We start from the raw sequence: 17,387 nt of genomic DNA, 5'->3' as shown, positions 1-17,387 counted from the left end.
CTCCTCCGCTGCCCAGATAGCATCCCTGCATGTTGCTCTTCAAAGCGGCACACACCCTCACTTCCCTGCCGGCTCTGAGATCCTCTGTGCACCCTACCTGGCTTTCGCTCGCCCCAGCAGACTCCAAACCCGGCGTGGGTCTGAATATCCTCCTTGGTGGGATCTGAGGAGCTATTGGGGCCGAATCCAAAGCCGCCTCTGTTTCAGTCTTCTGGACTCTGCCACATCTGGCAGGATGTTTATCTTTACATTTATTTCCCACTGTTCCTCCAAGGAGGTTAGAGTGATGGGTGCAGTGATGTTTATCCTTACAACAACCCTGTAAGGTTTGTTGTAAGGCTACAAATCCTGACAATAGATTAGGCTGAAAGATAGGTAACTGGTGGTCACCCAGCGAGTATCATGACTGGATGGGGATTTGAACTCAGATCTCCTAGCCCAGAGCCACCTAATGGCCCAGCGGGAAATGTCTTGACTAGCAAGCCAGAGGTTGCCAGTTCAAATCCCCGCTGGTATGTTTCCCAGACTATGGGAAAAACACTCAGGCAGTGCAGCAGAGATATGGGAAGAGGCTGAAAGGCATCATCTCACACTGCGCAGGGAGGAGGCAATGGCAAACTCCTCCTGCATTCTACCAAAGACAACTGCAGGGCTCTGTGGTCGCCAGGGGTCGACACCGACTGGACGGCACCCTTTACCTTTGAGCCCAACGCTCTGGTCCCTACACCACAAGTTTCGATGATCTCCTTGATAAAATAACACTCTAGAGGTGGAAGTGCTGACTTATCAGTGGGCAGCCTAGGAAGGAAAGCTTTCTTCCTGCTGGTTTTCTATGTGCAAAGACATTGAATTTCATTGAAATAATAATTAATAAAGCACAGTGGAGCATCCCAACTTTCCCTAAGTTCTGGGGGAGGGGCATCTCCAGTGTGTCCTGCCAAAGCGGGGGCGCAGCGGCGCACAGCCCGGAGTGAGGAGTTTCCCCCCTTGTAAGTGGCCTCGCCTGGCGCTCTCTTTGAAGGAGTCCCTTTTGCTGACAGGGGAAGGTCCGTCTAAGGGTTAAACGAAGAGAGGCGAGATTGCTAGAGAGGCCCCCTCGGAAGCTGCAGCGAGGACTGGGTGGGCGGCCCCCTCTCTGCCCGGGGAAGGAGGCTTCATTGCCCTCCCGTCCCCTGCCCTGAGAGCAACCCCAAGCAAGGGAGGCGGGTGAGTGCCAAGGGCGGGTGGGGGGTGCAGGAGAGTCCCGGCATCGGGAGGGGAGCGCGGCAGGCAGAGCGGGCCTGGGCAGGGAGAGGCCACGGGGAGACCAAAGGCGAGGAGCAGGCGGCGGAGGAGGCAGAAGAGGGGCCGGCGGGCGGGGGGCTAAATGTGCCCCCTTCATTCCTCCGAGCTGGGGAGGCTGCAAGAAGTAGCGCGCGATTTCATCTCCCGTGGAAGCGTTGCGATTTTATCGTATTTTTCGTTAAGAGTTTTTTCGCTGTTTTTAAAATAAATATTGGTATTAGGTCAGATTCGATATTCTTCGCCTTCTTGGGATTCTTCTCTCTTTGAAAGAGCAGTATAGACATTTTTGATTGTAGAACTTGCTTCCCACAGGGAGGGAGTTTGGGCATCTGAGCAATCAGGGGGCGGGGCGGTGTCTCTGTTGGGACAACCCCATCAAGGAGCTCCCTCCCTGTCACCCCCCCACTCAAGCCAGCAGAGATCCCGACAAGAGATCCCAAGGAAGCGTCTCCTCTGAATCTGGATGCTGCTCTGAATACAGTTAGAAACTGGTTTCCTTCTTCATTTTGGGTTGAAGGCGGCTGGGTGGGGATTTGGGGGAATCGATGGAGGAAAAGGTCAGAGAAGCAGTTCCTGATGGGCAAGCAGGGTGACCCCATTTCTCCCCAATGCAAGCCTAGGAGGCAGCCACAGATTGTCAAGGCAAAGGACTCAGAAGTGAAATGGAGGGGTTGCTACATTCTCCCCCCAGGGAGGTGGCCCAGGCAGCTGACCCACTCAGGGGTTCCTCCCTGATACCCACATTGGGGACCTTATTTTTTCTGGACAGAAAAAGGAGCAATGAAAACCCAAAAGTGTTTGGGGGCAAATTGATCTTTATTTTAGGCCTGATGTGTTTTGAGCATTGCTCTTTTTCAGAGGCAACTGTTTGTTTACACATAACAAGTAAATGATGATTAAAACATACGTAATTAGAAAAGCATACAAAATATAAAATTCTCCATATACAATTGATGTATCAACCTTATATAATCCTATTAGTAATCTAAAAATGGGCAAAAAGCTTTACTTATAAAACATTAATAAGTAGCCAGCCATACATTATTAACACTAAAAGGGGTTTCCGCCATAATCAATATACAACACTAAAATAAACTATGTTGAAAACATCTAATGGCACACCAACCTACTGCTAGAATCACTGGTTGAACACTTTGTAGAATATAACCATAAATTTGCAAATATTATTTTCTGGGCACACAAGCGGAGGGAGCCAAGAGGTGGCCTGGGTTCTGCCGCTGACTCGCCCCTCCCAGCCCCCGCCCCTGGGTCTGACATCAGACGCAGGGTGCATTTAGTTAGATGCAGGGGGTGGGGCCCTGTTTGGGAGCGAAATCAGCCAGTGCTGCATTTGCACTGTGGCTGAACCAACTCTTCCTGCCTTTTAAAGGCAGGGAGAGTAGCTCCGCCCACACTGCGAACGCAGTGCTGGCCAGTTTCACTCCCAAACAGAGCCACAAGGCCCTGTTCAGGAGCGAAGCCCCGCCCCCTGTGTCTGATGTCAGATGTGAGGTGTGTGAGGCCACGAGGCGCTGCCCCTAATTGGCAGCGCCCCGAGTTCTTTGAATCCGTCCACCCAATGCTGGCTCCACCCCAGTCTGGGCAGTAGGACAGGTGAGGAATAAAAATGATCAGTTGCGGTTGTGAAAAGAAATGCAGTGGATTCCAAGATTGCAGACTGTAAAACCAAAAGGGTTAATGAAGGACTGGATTATGTTTCTTTTTTCAAACTATGAGACGCTTTTGACACTTCTTTAAAGAGTTCTTTGCCTCATTAGTATTGGTCTCCAAAGAAGCACATTAACATCACATGTTTGCAAGAGAATTTTTATTTAGAAAGGTGCCTTTGGAGGATGAACAGAGATATTTTTACTATTGTATTGCTTACAAGTGAACAGAGATACAGTATGTGTGAATAAAAATTTCTGGTTAATGGCAATTTTTTTACACAGTCTCCCTCTTTTGTCTGATTTTAGAAAGGTTGGTGTGCCATTGGATGTTTTCAAGATAGCTTGTTTTAATGTTGCTTATTGATTATGGTGGAAACCACTTTTAGAGTTAATAATTTATGGTTTGATACTTATCAAACTGTTGATACAGTGTTATGAGTAAAGTTTTCCCCCCTCAATAATTATTAGATTCCTAACAGGATTATATAATGTTGATAAATGCATTGTATATGGAGATTTGATATATTGCATATATTTTTATAGTTTGTAGCTTTTCTAATTATGTAAATTTTACTCATGATCATTTACCTGTTACGTGTTTAGAGTTGCCTCTGAAGAAGAGCAAAGCTCAAAGCTTGTCAGGCCTATTAGCATATTTGGGTTTCCTTCCCTTCTTTTTCTGTCCAGTTTTTTGGTGCTGCATCACTTCCCCTCTCCCCGCTCTTTTTCTATTTTCATTTTGATCCTTCTTTCTCCCCCTGCTACTCATCCTGAAGACCCCATCAGTACATCCCTCTGCAGAGAAGTTCCCCTAGAATGTAGGTGCATTTTGAAAACTTTCAGAAGCCCTGTTCATAAGTTATGTTCAGAGTACAAACAGGTTTACTTTTCCCAGGTTTACTTTTCAAATGAATTCCTGTACAGTCCTTCACACACTTTAGACAGCTGCACACATGTACAATGCAACATAGGATTTTTTAAAAATGTACAACCAGACAGAAAATATGTAATTCCAAAAGAATACTTGTGCATATTGGGGTGGAAGGAAGGCAGGGAGAGTGGTTGGGGCTGGGGGATTTTAGAGGAATGGAATATGAAAAAATATATTCTAAAATAATATCTGGGCTGTTGAAAAATTGAAGTCATGCAAAGTTGCATTATGTTAGATGATGTAAAAAATGGTTGATAACAAGGAGAAGAGACAAGTGACTGGTCCAAACTCCTCCAGGACCCCAGACTCTGATCAAGTGTCCCTATATATCCCCCTCCTGTCAGAAAGGCCTCACTGCCCCCCCCCACCTGCAACTCCTCACAGAGCCTTTACCAAGGATTCTCCTCTGCACTAGTGCTTATAATCCCCCAATTCCAATAATTCCATAAAATCCCACTCTGTGGCCGCTCCTAAATATTATGACTGTGACTTGAAGCAATAAAGTGTGTGTGTGCACAGAAAAATGAAGTGCACAGGCATGTATTGTAGCAGTGCATTCTAAGTGCATGCATTGCACTGACAACATGGTGCATTTCTGAATTTTCCTATGAACAGCCCTGATGCAATGTCTAAATAGGGCTAAAGAATGCATGCTGAATAAGGTGGGCAGCAAAAGAGGCAGCTTTTCTGGGAGGCGATTCAAAGGAAGGCAAAGAGAGTGAGTGGGGGGAGTTGTTGGGGAGGGGTCAGTGGAGGGAAAGGGCCGAATCACATGACTCTCAACCTCTTGTAGGTTTGCTGTGTGTCCCCCAAGTGAAGTATCCTCTTCTTCATCCCTGATCCTCCTTGAATCTTGGCCTCTGTCCTTTCTAGAGAGAAAAGTCCCAGTCTCTAGCTGGAATGACCCACTTTTGCCTCTGAAATTCCTTGCCCTAAAGCGTCATCATTTGCACACACAGTAATATCTTGGCTTTGCAGGACTTAGTTACCCCTCTGAGTTGGTCGGCTCCTGCCTGAAGTCTGAGGCTATGGAAAAGAATAACTTGGGTGGCCTGCAAGTAGAAAGCAGCCCTGATGCAACTGAGGTTAGGAGCACGGAAAAAAGATTCATCCAGAAAGGCCTATGGGCTGACAACACCAGCTCAGATGCAAAGTGCCAACGCTTCAGACAGTTCTGCTACCAGGCGGCCGAGGGCCCCCGAGAGGTTTGCAGCCGACTCCACAGCCTTTGCCATCAGTGGCTGAAGCCGGAAAGACTCACAAAAGCTCAGATGCTGGACCTGGTGATCCTGGAGCAGTTCCTGGCCATCCTGCCCCCAGAGATGGAGAGCTGGGTCAGGGAATGCAGAGCAGAGACCAGTTCCCAGGCAGTGGCCCTGGCAGAAGGTTTCCTCCTGAGCCAAGCAGAGGCCAAGAAGCAGGAAGAGGAACAGGTGAGTGTCTCTCTTACATCCTGCCAGCTTCAACATTTCATCCTGCTGGCTCCAACATTAATCAGCTGAAAATGTGAACAAGGCTGACATAGAAATTGCAACAGGTAGTACAGTTTTCAAATGGAAACATTCCAGGAAGAATTGTCCTAACCTTTTTTTTTTAATTATTGCACCATATTTTGTTGAAGGCGATTTGAAATAACTCATCTTCTGTTTAATAATTAATATGGCAGCTGACAAAATTAGCAGAAGCACCATGAGCAGCAAATAAGGGAGTGTTTCATCACTCCAAGTGGCAGAACATGAATGCAAGGATATCCAAATATTCCCCCAAGAGACACATACCATAATTTGCATTTCTTGAGATGTCACAGGAAGGGCTGCCCCAACCCCAACCCCCTTCCCCACCTCCAGCTCTCTACCTGCACCAATTCTTATTCTTAAAGCAGTTTATATCACACCCTTTGATGAAGAATCTACAAGGCATGTTATATGCAGGTTTGATATGGTGTCCCTTGATGTTAACTCCTTCCTCAGCCCTGTCCACATACTTTATTCATTACAACAGAGGATTAGCAAAAAGCAGGACAAAAACCCAATAGTCGCAGCTAATTGAGCAGGAAAACCTCAGACCAGCATTGGCCATTATTCTTTTAAACATGGGTGCCTCCCAAAGCCCTCCAGAATAAAGTTGCTTTTGCCTTGGGCCCTGAAGCTAGAAAATCCAGAGCAGATCTCCTGTCCCGAGGACAGAAACTCCATCATCTCAGTGCCCCTCCTGAGAAGATCCTGTCCCGGTTTCCTCAGACTGTACAGGAATATTAATCAGTGTCCCCTATGAACTTCTCAATTGAGCTTTGCTATGGTGTCCCTTGATGTTAACTCCTTCCTCAGCCCTGTCCACATTTTCTCTCTGGGATTTCCTGTGCTTTCAGCTGGAGAGACTGGCAGCAGAAGTGTCTGCTGATCTCTCCGAGGCAGAGAAGGCTCCACTGGACATTGGAGAAAAGCCACCCTTCAGGTGGATGGTTCAGGAGGGTGACCGAGGTGCCAGCTTGCTGGGTAAGGACTGATTTCAACTTGGGCTCTCTCTCTCTCTCTCTCTCTCTCTCTCTCTCTCTCTCTCTCCTGAAATCATGGGCTGATTTCATGTTGCTCTTTAGTTTGTGTAGGGGAAAGTGTTTGTCTCTCCAGCCTCTTCCCCCAGTTTACAAATGAATTGACTTTTAATTCTTGACAACTATAATATATGTCTAAACCAGCCCTTTGAGTCATGCCCAAAAGCTTAGGAGAGAAGCTGTCCTTGCAGGAGTGAGCATGAATTGTCCCCTTTGCTAAGCAGGGTTCACCTTGTTTTGCATTTGGATGTGAATGCTGTCTGCTGTAAGGTATTCTCCTTGGGGCATGGGGTTGTACCTCAGTGCTAGAGCAGCTGTTTGCATGCAGGAAGGTCCCAGGTTCAATCCCTGGCAGCATCTTCAGGTGAGGCTTGGGAAGACTCTTGCCTAAAACCTGGGGGAGCTGCTGCCAGTCAGTGTTGACAGTACTGAGCTAGATAGACTAATGGTCTCTCTCAGTATAAGGCAGCGTCCTATGTTTGTGTGAGGGGAAAGATTGAGCTCCAGAAGCAAGCAAAATGAAAATGTGTGAAGAAGTATTTTATTTCTTTGCTTGATCTTTCATAAGTCTTAAGCCTTCAAAGGATTGAAAGACCCTCCTCTTGAGAGCATATTTTAATCTGCTGCCTGTATCCCTTGGGTTTCAAACTTGCTTTTAATTGGGGTTCCAATTGGGCTTTTTACTTTATTTTTGTACAGTTTTACTATAGTACCTTTTAAGTTGTTTCGTTGTGATTTATTATTGTTACTATTCGCTCCAAGTGGTGGTGTTCTGCAAGGCTGGGATATAAGTATTTTAAATAAATCAAGTCCATTAAAATCAGACGGAATCAGATACAGAATCAGCAGGATAAGCCAGAAACAGTAAATGCTTTAAGAAAGAGAGAGATTTTCACTGGATGAGGCCTCTCCAAGCAACCCTAATGACTGAGGGTATCCCTGTGGGAGAAAAGGACTCCAGGGGTATGTAGATGCTGGGTCATGTAGTGGTTTAATGGCAAGAAGCTCCTTGAACTGGGCCAGGCAGCTAACAGGATCCAACATCTTCTCTCCTCCTTTGTCCCTTTTGTAGGCATTGGAAAGACTCTGGGTCCTCCTTCCAGGCCTTCTCCCCTTGGTGGTGGAAGGGATGTGGTCGCCACGCCATCACCAGAACAGGTAAGGTCAAGGATGAGTGGAGAAGGTGGGCAGAGGACAGTCCTGGGTGCTTTTCTCCCCTGCCCTTTTCCCCTTGCTTATGCCAAAGTTGCCTAGTAGGAAGGCTTTGGTTGGCACTGTGGAATCTCAGCTGATGGACTCCACTGAATATATGTCTGAATTCTTGCATGACATTTTATTTTATTTTATTTTATTTTACTAGTAACTTTAAGCCCGTTAAATTAACGGGCGCTGGTAGACCGCTATTGCGTTCTCTGGCCCTCCTCTGGGTGAGGCGGCGGCTTCCCCTCCCTCTCACCCCACTCTCTTGCCCTCCCTCCCCCTTTCTACCCCTCTCTCTCACCCTCCCCTCCCTCTCAGCCTCCTGCCCCAGTCCATCCTGCCCTCCCCCCACCCCACTCCCTCTTGCCCTTCCCTTCCCCCTCCCCCACTCCCTCTGGCCCTTCCCCCTCCCCCTCCCCCACTCCTTCTGGCCCTTCCCCCTGCCCCACTCCCTCTTGCCCTACCCCCTGCCCCACTCCCTCCTGTCCTTCCCCCTCCCCCCTTCCCCACTCCCTCCTGCCCTTCCCCCTCCCCCTGCCTCACTCCCTCTGGCCTTCCCCCCTCCCCCTGCCCCACTCCCTCCTGCCCTCCCCACTCCCCCCTGCCCCACCCCCTCTTGCCCACTCCCTCTTGCACCACGTTCTCTGGCCCTCCTGTGGGCGAGGCGGCGGCTTCCTTTCCCTCCCACCTCACTCTCTTGCCCTCCCTCCCCCTTTCTACCCCTCTCTCTCACCCTCCTGCCCCAGTCCCTCCTGCCCTCCCCCTCCCTCTTGCCCTCCCCTTCCTCCTTCCCTGCCCCACTCCCTCTTGCCTTTCCCCCTCCCCCTGCCCCATTCCCTCTTGCCCTTCCCCTGCGGTGGTTGTCTTCCGAGGGAAGGCCTGGCTTTTGCTGTCTCCCCCCACCCCAACCTCTATCAGGGGTGACTGACTGACAAAACCGCTGGGGACGGCGACTCAGGGCCGCTGCGGAGGGGAGCCGCCCAGAGCCTTATTATTAATGAGCTAGACTGACTGACAGCACCGAAGGGGGCCCGAGGGTGGGCAAGGAAAATTTCCACCGGTTTTCCCCACCACCTTTGCGGAGACTGGCTGGGCGCGATCCCGCCAGCCAAGTAGTTCTCCTTCAGCTGCGAGACCCCCTTGGCTGTCTCTCGCCCGAGAAAGTTGGCAGAGGGGGCTGCTGCTGCTGCCTCTTCTTCTCCGGCCCGCCCCCCACTTTGCAGCAAACTTTCCCCCCCGGCGGTGAGCGGCTCGCCCCTCCTGGCAAGAAGCCGTGGCTCTTACTCGGGCTGCTGCTGCTGCACCACACGCTGCAAAATGGTGAGTTGAATTCAGCAACGGCTCGGCTGGCGTTGTCTCACCTACCCGCCGCCGCCACCTTTCCCTTCCCTGAGGCCGGGCCAATCATCCGGCCAACATGGCCGCCTGGTGCCGGCGGCCGTATCTTCCTCGGACGTTCTGGGCATGCGCTCTGCGCATGCCCAGAACGGCCGAGGAAGACATGGGCGCAGAGACACAGGCGCACACACAGGCTCTTTATTATAGAGGATTTTATTTTATTTTATTTTATTTTATTTTATTTTATTTTATTTTATTTTAATACCGCCCTTCCAAAGTGGCTCAGGGTGGTTTACAATTTTAAAACAAAACCATTAAAACCAGTAACAGTTAAAACAGAAATATAAACAATATAAAACTTCAATTAACAATTAAAAACATCATAAAAACAATTAAATAACCAGAACAATTAAAAACCCTGAAAACTAGGTTACAGTATTAAAACAATTAAAACTAATTAAAACCCTGACAGGCCAGGCCAAACTGATAGCTTTTAAGGGCTCTCCTGAAGGTCAATAAAGAATTCAGATTGCGGATTTCTGCCGGGAGTGCATTCCACAGCCCAGGAGCAGCTACAGAGAAGGCCCACCTCTGAGTCGCCACCAGATGAACTGCTGGCAACTGGAGAGGGACCTCCTCAGATGACCTTAATGTGCAGTGGGGATCATGTAGAAGAAGGCGCTCTCTTCAATGAAGAGAAGCAATTTTGTTGTTCTGATTTCAGGGCCGGCTAACCTTGGGAGAGGTGGCCGTGTACTTCATGGAGGAGGAGTGGGCTCTGCTGGATGCTGGCCAAAGGGCTCTGCACAAGGAAGTCATGGAGGAGAATTCTGGACATCTGACCTCTCTGGGTAAGGCTCCCTCCTTGTCCTTGGCTGCTAGATAGAGAAAGCAAGAGTTGTACCTCTTGTTCTTCCACCTCAGTGCACAGCCAGGATGTCAGTGAGGATGATGCTGACTTCTCTCCTCATTCATTCATTCAACATATTTCTGTACCTTCCAAAACTTGTGTCTCTGGGCAGTTTACAATTTAAATCATTTAAACGTTAAAATAGTTAACATTAAAATAAATTAAAACCCAACATTAAAAGTATTAAAACTATAAATCTAATTAAAAGCCTGGGTGAACAAATATGTCTTTAGTGCCTTTTTTTAAAGTTTCCAGAGTTGGGGAGGCTCTTATTTCAACAGGGAGTGCATTCCAAAGCCCATGGGCAGCAATAGAGGAGGCCCGTCTCCAAGTAGCCACCAGATGAGCTGGTGGCAACCACAGGCAAACCTCTCCAGGTGATCTCAATGGGCGATGAGGCTCATGGCGAAGAAGATGTTCTCTTAAATACCCAGGGCGTATTCTATTTAGGGCCATATAGGTAATCACCAGCACCTTGTATTTTGCCCGGAAACTTAGCAGCAGGCAGTGTAGCTCTTTCATTATGGTCTCTCCGAGATGACCCAGAGACCAACCTGGCGGCCACATTCTGTATCAACTCCACCTTCCGGACCACATACAAAGGCAGCCCCACATAGAGTGCATTGCAGTAATCCAGCCTAGAGGTTACCAGCATATGTACCACTGTTCTGAGGTCAATCATCTGGCTGGGTTCCCGGTTTTGCCCACATATGTGAATAGGCTCTGTATCTCCGGAGCTGGAGCTTTGTGCGTACTGCAGTTTGCTGACTGAGCTTTGGGCTAACCTCAATACTGAATTAAAGAGGCATCTAATGAGAGGCAATTTGTGGGACACTGTGCTGGAGCTAGATAGGGACAACTGCTCTCCCCCTGCTCAATACCAAAGAGCTTTTTGCCCAGTTAGGTGGCATCCCTTCCCTTTGCTCTGGCCAGGAATGAAGTTCCTGCCTCCTCCTCCTCCTCCTCCTCCTCCTCCTCCTCCTCCTCCTCCTCCTCCTCCTCCTCCTCCTCCTCCTCCTCCTCCTCTTTCTAGCCTGCTGGGCAAGCAGCATTTGTGTTCTGCTACCAGACAGAACCTTTTGCTCTTGGGCCTTAATGGCTGCTGATCAGTCCAATCCCTGGGCAGGAGTTAGAATATCTTGTAAAAAAATAATCATCATCTTGTCTTTGCAGTTCATGGGGCTGAATGGAGTGGGGGTGGCGGGATTCAGAGAGGCCTGAGTGGCTTATCTGGATGTTATTGCTAAATGTGCCTGGAGTTTTTTCTCCCTCAGTCCAAGAATGATTTTTGGTTTCCAAACCTGACCTCCCATCCTGGTTGGAGAAAGAGGAAGGACAACTTGATGAGGGCTCTGAGGAAGCCCTCTAGAGGAAACCCTCCTCTTGACGAAGGCTCCTCTCATAGTGAGGAGAGCTGGTCTTGTGGTAGCAAGCATAACTTGTCCCCTTAGCTAAGCAGGGTCTGACCTGGTTGCTTATGAATGGGAGACTAGAAGTTTCAGCACTGGAAGATATTCCCCTCAGGGGATGGAGCTGCTCTGGGAAGCACAGAAAGTTCCAAGTTCCCTCTCTGGCAGCTTCTCCAAGATAGGGCTGAGAGAGGTTCCTGCCTGCAACCTTGGAGAAGCCGCTGCCAGTCTGTGAAGACAATACTCAGCTAGATAGACCAATGGTGTGACTTAGTATATGGCAGCTTCTTATGTTCCTATGAAGGAGAGAGATGTGCAGGTAGCTCACAAGTTGTGGGACAGGGACCTTTGTTAGACAAATCAGGCAGGGAATTATCTAGTGGGTTATCCACCAGGTGGGAAAGGGGATGCTTTTATTTTATTTATTTATTTTTACATTTATATCCCGTTCTTCCTCCAAGGAGCCCAGAGCGGTGTACTACATACTTGAGTTTCTTCTCACAACAACCCTGTGAAGTAGGTTAGGCTGAGAGAGAAGTGACTGGCCAGAGTCACCCAGCAAGTATCATGGCTGAATGGGGATTTGAACTGGGGTCTCCCTGGTCCTAGTCCAGCACTCTAACCACTACACCACGCTGGCTCTGGGTGTCCTAACTCTAGGAGAAGTGTATGCAATGTCAGGCCTTATTGAGCATCCTAAGCTATGAATTTGCCAGGACTTAACTGGGAGTGGTTTGCCCTACACGGCATCACCTGCTTTTTAACCACAACCAACCGAGGCTGCTTATGGCAGGGTCTGCCTCTGCTCGACTGTCTCCTGTATCCTGTTATTTATAGAGTAGTTACTGGGGCGTTTGCTCCCTGCTATGAGGCTGTGTTTAACTATCCCAGGGTTTCTCTCATTATTCTTGTAGGTGCTGAGAGAGAGAGTGAATTGCAGTGGAGAAAACCTGAAGCAAATCAGAAGTGGAGAGAGAAATCCATTGTTTCCAAAATATCTGGCCTGCATGAAATTCCTATCCTGAAAGAAAGTCACAATGAAAATAGAAGGAATAGGATCCCTCTGCCTGCAAAAATCTTAAGTTGTAAATCTAACCATAGCATGGTTCAAAAACTCCACACAGGGGAGAAGCCATTTAAATGCTCAGAGTGTGGAAAGAGCTTCAAGTGGAGAACATGTCTTAATAGGCATAAAATAACCCACACAGGGGAGAAACCATATCAGTGTTCAGTGTGTGGAAAGAGCTTCAACCGGAGCACACTTCTTGCTAGGCATCAAATAATCCACACAGGTAAAAAACCATTTATCCACAGCTACAACCACAGAACCAATCTTGCTGTGCATCAAATAATCCACACAGGGCAAAACCTATATCGGTGCTCAGAGTGTGGAAAGAGCTTCTATAAGAGTTCAAATCTTGCTAAGCATCAAAGATTCCACACAAGGGTGAAAGCATATCAGTGCTCAGTATGTGGAAAGAGCTTCAAGCAGAGAACAGATCTCACAAGGCATCAAATAATCCACACAGGACAGAAACCATATCAGTGCTCAGTGTGTGGAAAGAGCTTCAATCAGAGCTCAAATCTTACTAAGCATCAAAGAATCCACACAAGGTTGGAACCATATCATTGCTCAGTGTGTGGAAAGAGCTTCAACCAGAACACACATTTTGTTGTGCATCAAAGAAACCACACAGGGGGAAAGCCATTTAAATGCTCAGAGCGAGGAAAGAGCTTCAACGAGAGCACAGATCTTACAAGGCATAAAATAATCAACACACAGGAGAAGCCATTTAAATGCTCTGAGCGTGGAAAGAGCTTCAGCCAGAGCACAGATCTTACAAGGCATAAAATAATCAACACACAGGAGAAGCCATTTAAATGCTCAAAGTGTGGAAAGAGCTTCAACCAGAGCACAGACCTTGCGAGGCATCAAAGTATCCACACAGGGGAGAAGCCATTTAAATGCTCAGAGTGTGGAAAGAGGTTCAACCAGAGCACATCTCTTATGAGGCATCAAAGAATCCACACAGGGGTGAAACCTTATCATTGCTCAGTGTGCGGAAAGAGCTTCAAGCAGAGCACAGATCTTACTAGGCATCAGAGAATCCACACAGGGGAGAAGCCTTTTAAATGCTCAGAGTGTGGAAACAGTTTCAAGCAGAGCACAGATCTTACTAGGCATCAGAGAATCCACACAGGGGTGAAACCCTATCAGTGCTTAGTGTGTGGGAAAAGCTTCAAGCAGAGCACAAATCTTGCAGGGCACCAAAGAATCCACACAGGGGAGAAACCCTATCAGTGCTCAGTGTGTGGAAAGAGCTTCAGACAGAGCACAAACCATATACGACATCAAAGAATCCATACAGGGGAGAAACCCTTTCAGTGCTCAGTGTGTGGAAAGAATTTCAACCAGAGTGCAAATCTGGCTGTGCATCAAAGAATTCACACAGGAGAGAAACCATATAAGTGAGGAGGAGCCAAGATTGCAATGAAACAGCAGCCTGTTTCACAGCCTCAGTTCTAAGTAATTTGTTTCTTTCTGAGATGCCCTCAGTCTTTAAAAAGAATTTTCACAGCTTATGTATAGCAAGGTTGCCAGAACTCGTCAAATGGGCTGTAACTCAGAATTTGGCTTTTAAAAAGCCAAATCTGGCAACCCTGAGTACAGTTCCATTTTCACAGCTTATGTACAGTTCCGTTTTCAATAAAGTAGTTCTTGAAAGTCAAGTAAATCTCCTATTCTTTATAAAGATTAATGGAGAGAGCTGGGTCTCTGTATAATCCAGAAAAAATGACAGGAAGTTCTGGGAATGGGTGGCAAACTGGCACACAGTCTGATTCCATCTCAGATGCTCTTTTTCCAACTGAGACATGATTTCAATGCTTCTCAGCCATTGATTGATTGATTGATTGGTTAGATTTATATACCGCCTTTCATTAAAAACAATCACAAGGCGGTTTACAAAAGTTAAAACACATAATTTAAAAAATTATTTAGCTAAAAATATAAAAACAATCTGATATTAAAATATATAATATACAAATACAAAACACTATACATGGATAAAAACATGCAGAAGCAGCAATAAAACAATCATGTAAAGGCCTGGATAAAAAGCCAAGATTTAACCAGCTTTCTAAAAACTGTGACGGAGTTTGAGGAGCGAATGGCCACCGGGAGAGCATTCCAAAGCCTGGGGGCAGCAACAGAGAAGGCCCTGTCCCAAGTGCACGACAACTGAGCCTCCCTCATTGTCGGCACCCGGAGCAGAGCCCCCTCAGATGACCTCGTCAAGCAGGCAGAAACCCTTGGGAGCAGGCGGTCCCTAAGGTATCCCGGGCCCAAACCGTTAATAGCAATAGCAATAGCAATAGCACTTACATTTATATACCGCTCTATAGCTGGAAGCTCTCTAAGCGGTTTACAATGATTTAGCATATTGCCCCCCAACATTCTGGGTACTCATTTTACCGACCTCGGAAGGATGGAAGGCTGAGTCAACCTTGAGCCCCTGGTCAGGATCGAACTTGTAACCTTCTGGTTACAGGGCAGCAGTTTTACCACTGCGCCACCAGGGGTTCTAAAGGTCAAAGGTTAAAGGGCTTTAAAGGTCAAAACCAGCACCTTGAATTGGACCGGGAAACACACTGGTAACCAGTGGAGCTATTTCAAAATAGCTGTGATGTGATCACACCGGGCAGCTCCAGAAAGAACCCTAGCTGCTGCATTTTGTACAAGCTGCAGTTTCCGGATATTCTTCAAGGGCAGCCCCACGCAGAGCGCATTGCAGTAATCCAGCCGTGACGTGACTAAGGCATGGGTAACTGTGGCCAGATCTGCCTTCTTGAGAAAGGGATGCAGCTGGCGCACTAGCCGAAGCCGTGCAAAGGCACCCCTGGCCACCGCCTCCACCTGAGCTTCCAAAAGCAGAGCTGAGTCCAGTAGTACCCCCAAGCTGCGTACTTGCTCCTTCAAGGGGAGTGCAACCCCATTCAGAACTGGTAAAATCTCCTCATCCCGATTAGCTCTCCTACTGACCAACATTACCTCCGTCTTGTCTGGATTCAGTCTCAGTTTATTAGCCCACATCCAGCCCATCACGGCTTCCAATCCCTGATTCAGGACATCCACTGCCTCCCTAGGATCCGGTGACAAGGAGAGATAGAGCTGAGTGTCATCCGCATATTGCTGACAACTCAGTCCAAGTCTCCAGATGACCTCTCCCTGCGGCTTCATGTAGATGTTAAATACCATGGGGGACAAAACCGAACCCTGCGGCACCCCACAGGCCAATGGCCACGGGGCCGAGCAGTAGTCCCCCAGCACCACCTTCTGGACCCTCCCCCCAAGAAAGGAACAGAGCCACTCCAACACAGTACCTCCAATTCCCATACTCAAGAGGCGGTCCAGAAGGATACCATGGTCGATGGTATCGAATGCCGCCGAGAGGTCCAGCAGAACCAACAGGGACGAACTCCCCCTGTCTAGCTCCTGGCGAAGGTCATCCACTAGAGTGACCAAGGCAGTCTCAGTCCCATATCCGGGGCGGAAGCCAGATTGAAAAGAGTCCAGCTAATCCATATCATCCAAGACCCTCTGCAGCTGAGATGCCACCACACGCTCTATCACCTTGCCCCAAAAGGGAAGGTTAGATACAGGTTGATAGTTGTCCAGGTTGGAGGGATCAAGGGAGGGCTTTTAAAATAGTGGTCTTACCACCACTTCCTTGAGGCACAATGGCATCCTGCCCTCCCTTAATGAAGCATTAATGATCACCTCCAACCATCTGCCTGTACCCTCCCTGACAGCTTTTATGAGCCATGAAGGGCAAGGGTCAAGAGCGCACGATGTCGCCCGCACACTGCACAGGATCTTGTCCACATCCTCAGGCCGCACTAATTGTAACACCCAGAACTTACAATTATCTGCTTCCTGAGCCAGGCCTTCTCCCAGATTGGCCTGCAATTTCAGGACTAGAGTGCAAGCAGCTGATTCGTGCCTTGGCCCTTGGGAAAGCCCCTGGGAAGAACAATGGTGCCCCTTGCGATATTTAAATTGAATGTCCACTGATGAACCCCCATTCTAATGAAGCTTTTTTCTGAAATTGACAATACCTGTGTGGTTCCTCAGGTTGGAAACAAAGTATACAAAGTATAATATACAAAAAAGGCAATAGGGAGGAGCCTTTTAATTATTGCCCATTCAGCCTCCTAGATGTTTCTCCAAATGATATACTCAACATTTTATAAACAAGTTGGGGGATTGGGCCAATACGTATTTCTGAACGAAATACAAAGTGCTGGTTATTGCCTATAAAACCCAAGGTATTTAAGAGAGTGCCTTCTTTGTCATGAACCCGGTTGCCTTCTAAGATCATCTGGAGAGGTCTGGTTATGGTTGCCGCTGGTTATGGTTGCCGTTGGTGGTGGAAGACTGGGCCTTTTCTGTAGCTGCCCCGGGGCTCTGGAATATGCTCCCTGTTGAAATAAGAGCATCTCCCTTTCTGTTTGTTTTTAGGAAGACCCTCAAGGTGTACCTGTTCTCCCAGGCTTTAAACTGAATTTTAATACATTTAATGTGTTTTATCTTCTGAGATTATTTGTTTTGTGTATTTAAATTGGTTTTATATTCTGTTGTATTTGCTATGTGTTTTAACTTCGTGTTCATGGCCTAGAGAAGCATATATCAGGCGGTATAAATATGATAAAATAAATAAATATGACAAAATTCCACCCAGAGCAGAGCACAATAGACCTTAAAAGCCTTGATCCAAAAATATGCTAACAGCCATTAAAAAAAACCACTTTAATATTGCATATACTGGCCTTTAGTCAGTCTTTGATTCTATTTATAGGCTTAGAATGTGGGTAAAATTTGAGAGGACTGATATTGACGGATGGCTTCTTAGATTATTGGTTCGATTGCCCTCTAATCTCATGGCCCTGATAAGAGTAGCTTGACAAGGATCACTATCCAACCCTAGTTTATTAAACAGAATCAAAGTGAGCTGTCTATTGGCTCCCCTTTTATTTATAGCAATGACAGTGCAGGCCATGGAGTCTCAGAAATTCTTCTCCCCTTTGCTTAATG

General features: G+C 47.6%; 1 protein-coding gene across 4 annotated transcripts; it reads left to right on the top strand.

Moving 5' to 3' along the window:
• Window positions 1-1,076: 1,076 nt before the first annotated feature.
• On the top strand, window positions 1,077-14,122 carry LOC128341632 (zinc finger protein 345-like). Of its 4 annotated transcripts, none has more exons than XM_053287997.1 (6): window positions 1,077-1,206; window positions 4,864-5,318; window positions 6,254-6,380; window positions 7,509-7,594; window positions 9,699-9,825; window positions 12,208-14,121. In XM_053287997.1, exons 2-6 carry the CDS (start codon window positions 4,914-4,916, stop codon window positions 13,764-13,766), a joined length of 2,304 nt encoding a protein of 767 aa, XP_053143972.1. In that variant the 5' UTR covers window positions 1,077-1,206; window positions 4,864-4,913; the 3' UTR covers window positions 13,767-14,121. The 4 variants fall into 4 exon arrangements, with proteins under 4 accessions (XP_053143972.1, XP_053143974.1, XP_053143976.1 ...); XM_053287999.1 differs by lacking the exon at window positions 1,077-1,206 and adding an exon at window positions 1,214-1,764; XM_053288001.1 differs by lacking the exon at window positions 1,077-1,206 and adding an exon at window positions 2,787-2,898 and having other exon boundaries at window positions 12,208-14,122.
• The last annotated feature ends 3,265 nt before the right edge of the window (window positions 14,123-17,387 follow it).

This window comes from Hemicordylus capensis, chromosome 2, assembly GCF_027244095.1.
Source record: "Hemicordylus capensis ecotype Gifberg chromosome 2, rHemCap1.1.pri, whole genome shotgun sequence".
Classification (NCBI taxonomy): Eukaryota; Metazoa; Chordata; class Lepidosauria; order Squamata; family Cordylidae; genus Hemicordylus; species Hemicordylus capensis.
The sequence above is the reverse complement of the archived record's forward strand: the minus strand, read 5'-3'. Positions and strand labels throughout refer to the sequence as shown.

Bases quoted from the DNA above. Each gene is read 5' to 3' on its own strand.
- LOC128341632 (XM_053288001.1), top strand. From the start codon at position 4,914: ATGGAAAAGAATAACTTGGGTGGCCTGCAAGTAGAAAGCAGCCCTGAT. The intron at 6,381-7,508 runs GTAAGGACTGAT...TCCCTTTTGTAG, and splicing joins CCGAGGTGCCAGCTTGCTGG to GCATTGGAAAGACTCTGGGT. The intron at 7,595-9,698 runs GTAAGGTCAAGG...TTCTGATTTCAG, and splicing joins CCACGCCATCACCAGAACAG to GGCCGGCTAACCTTGGGAGA.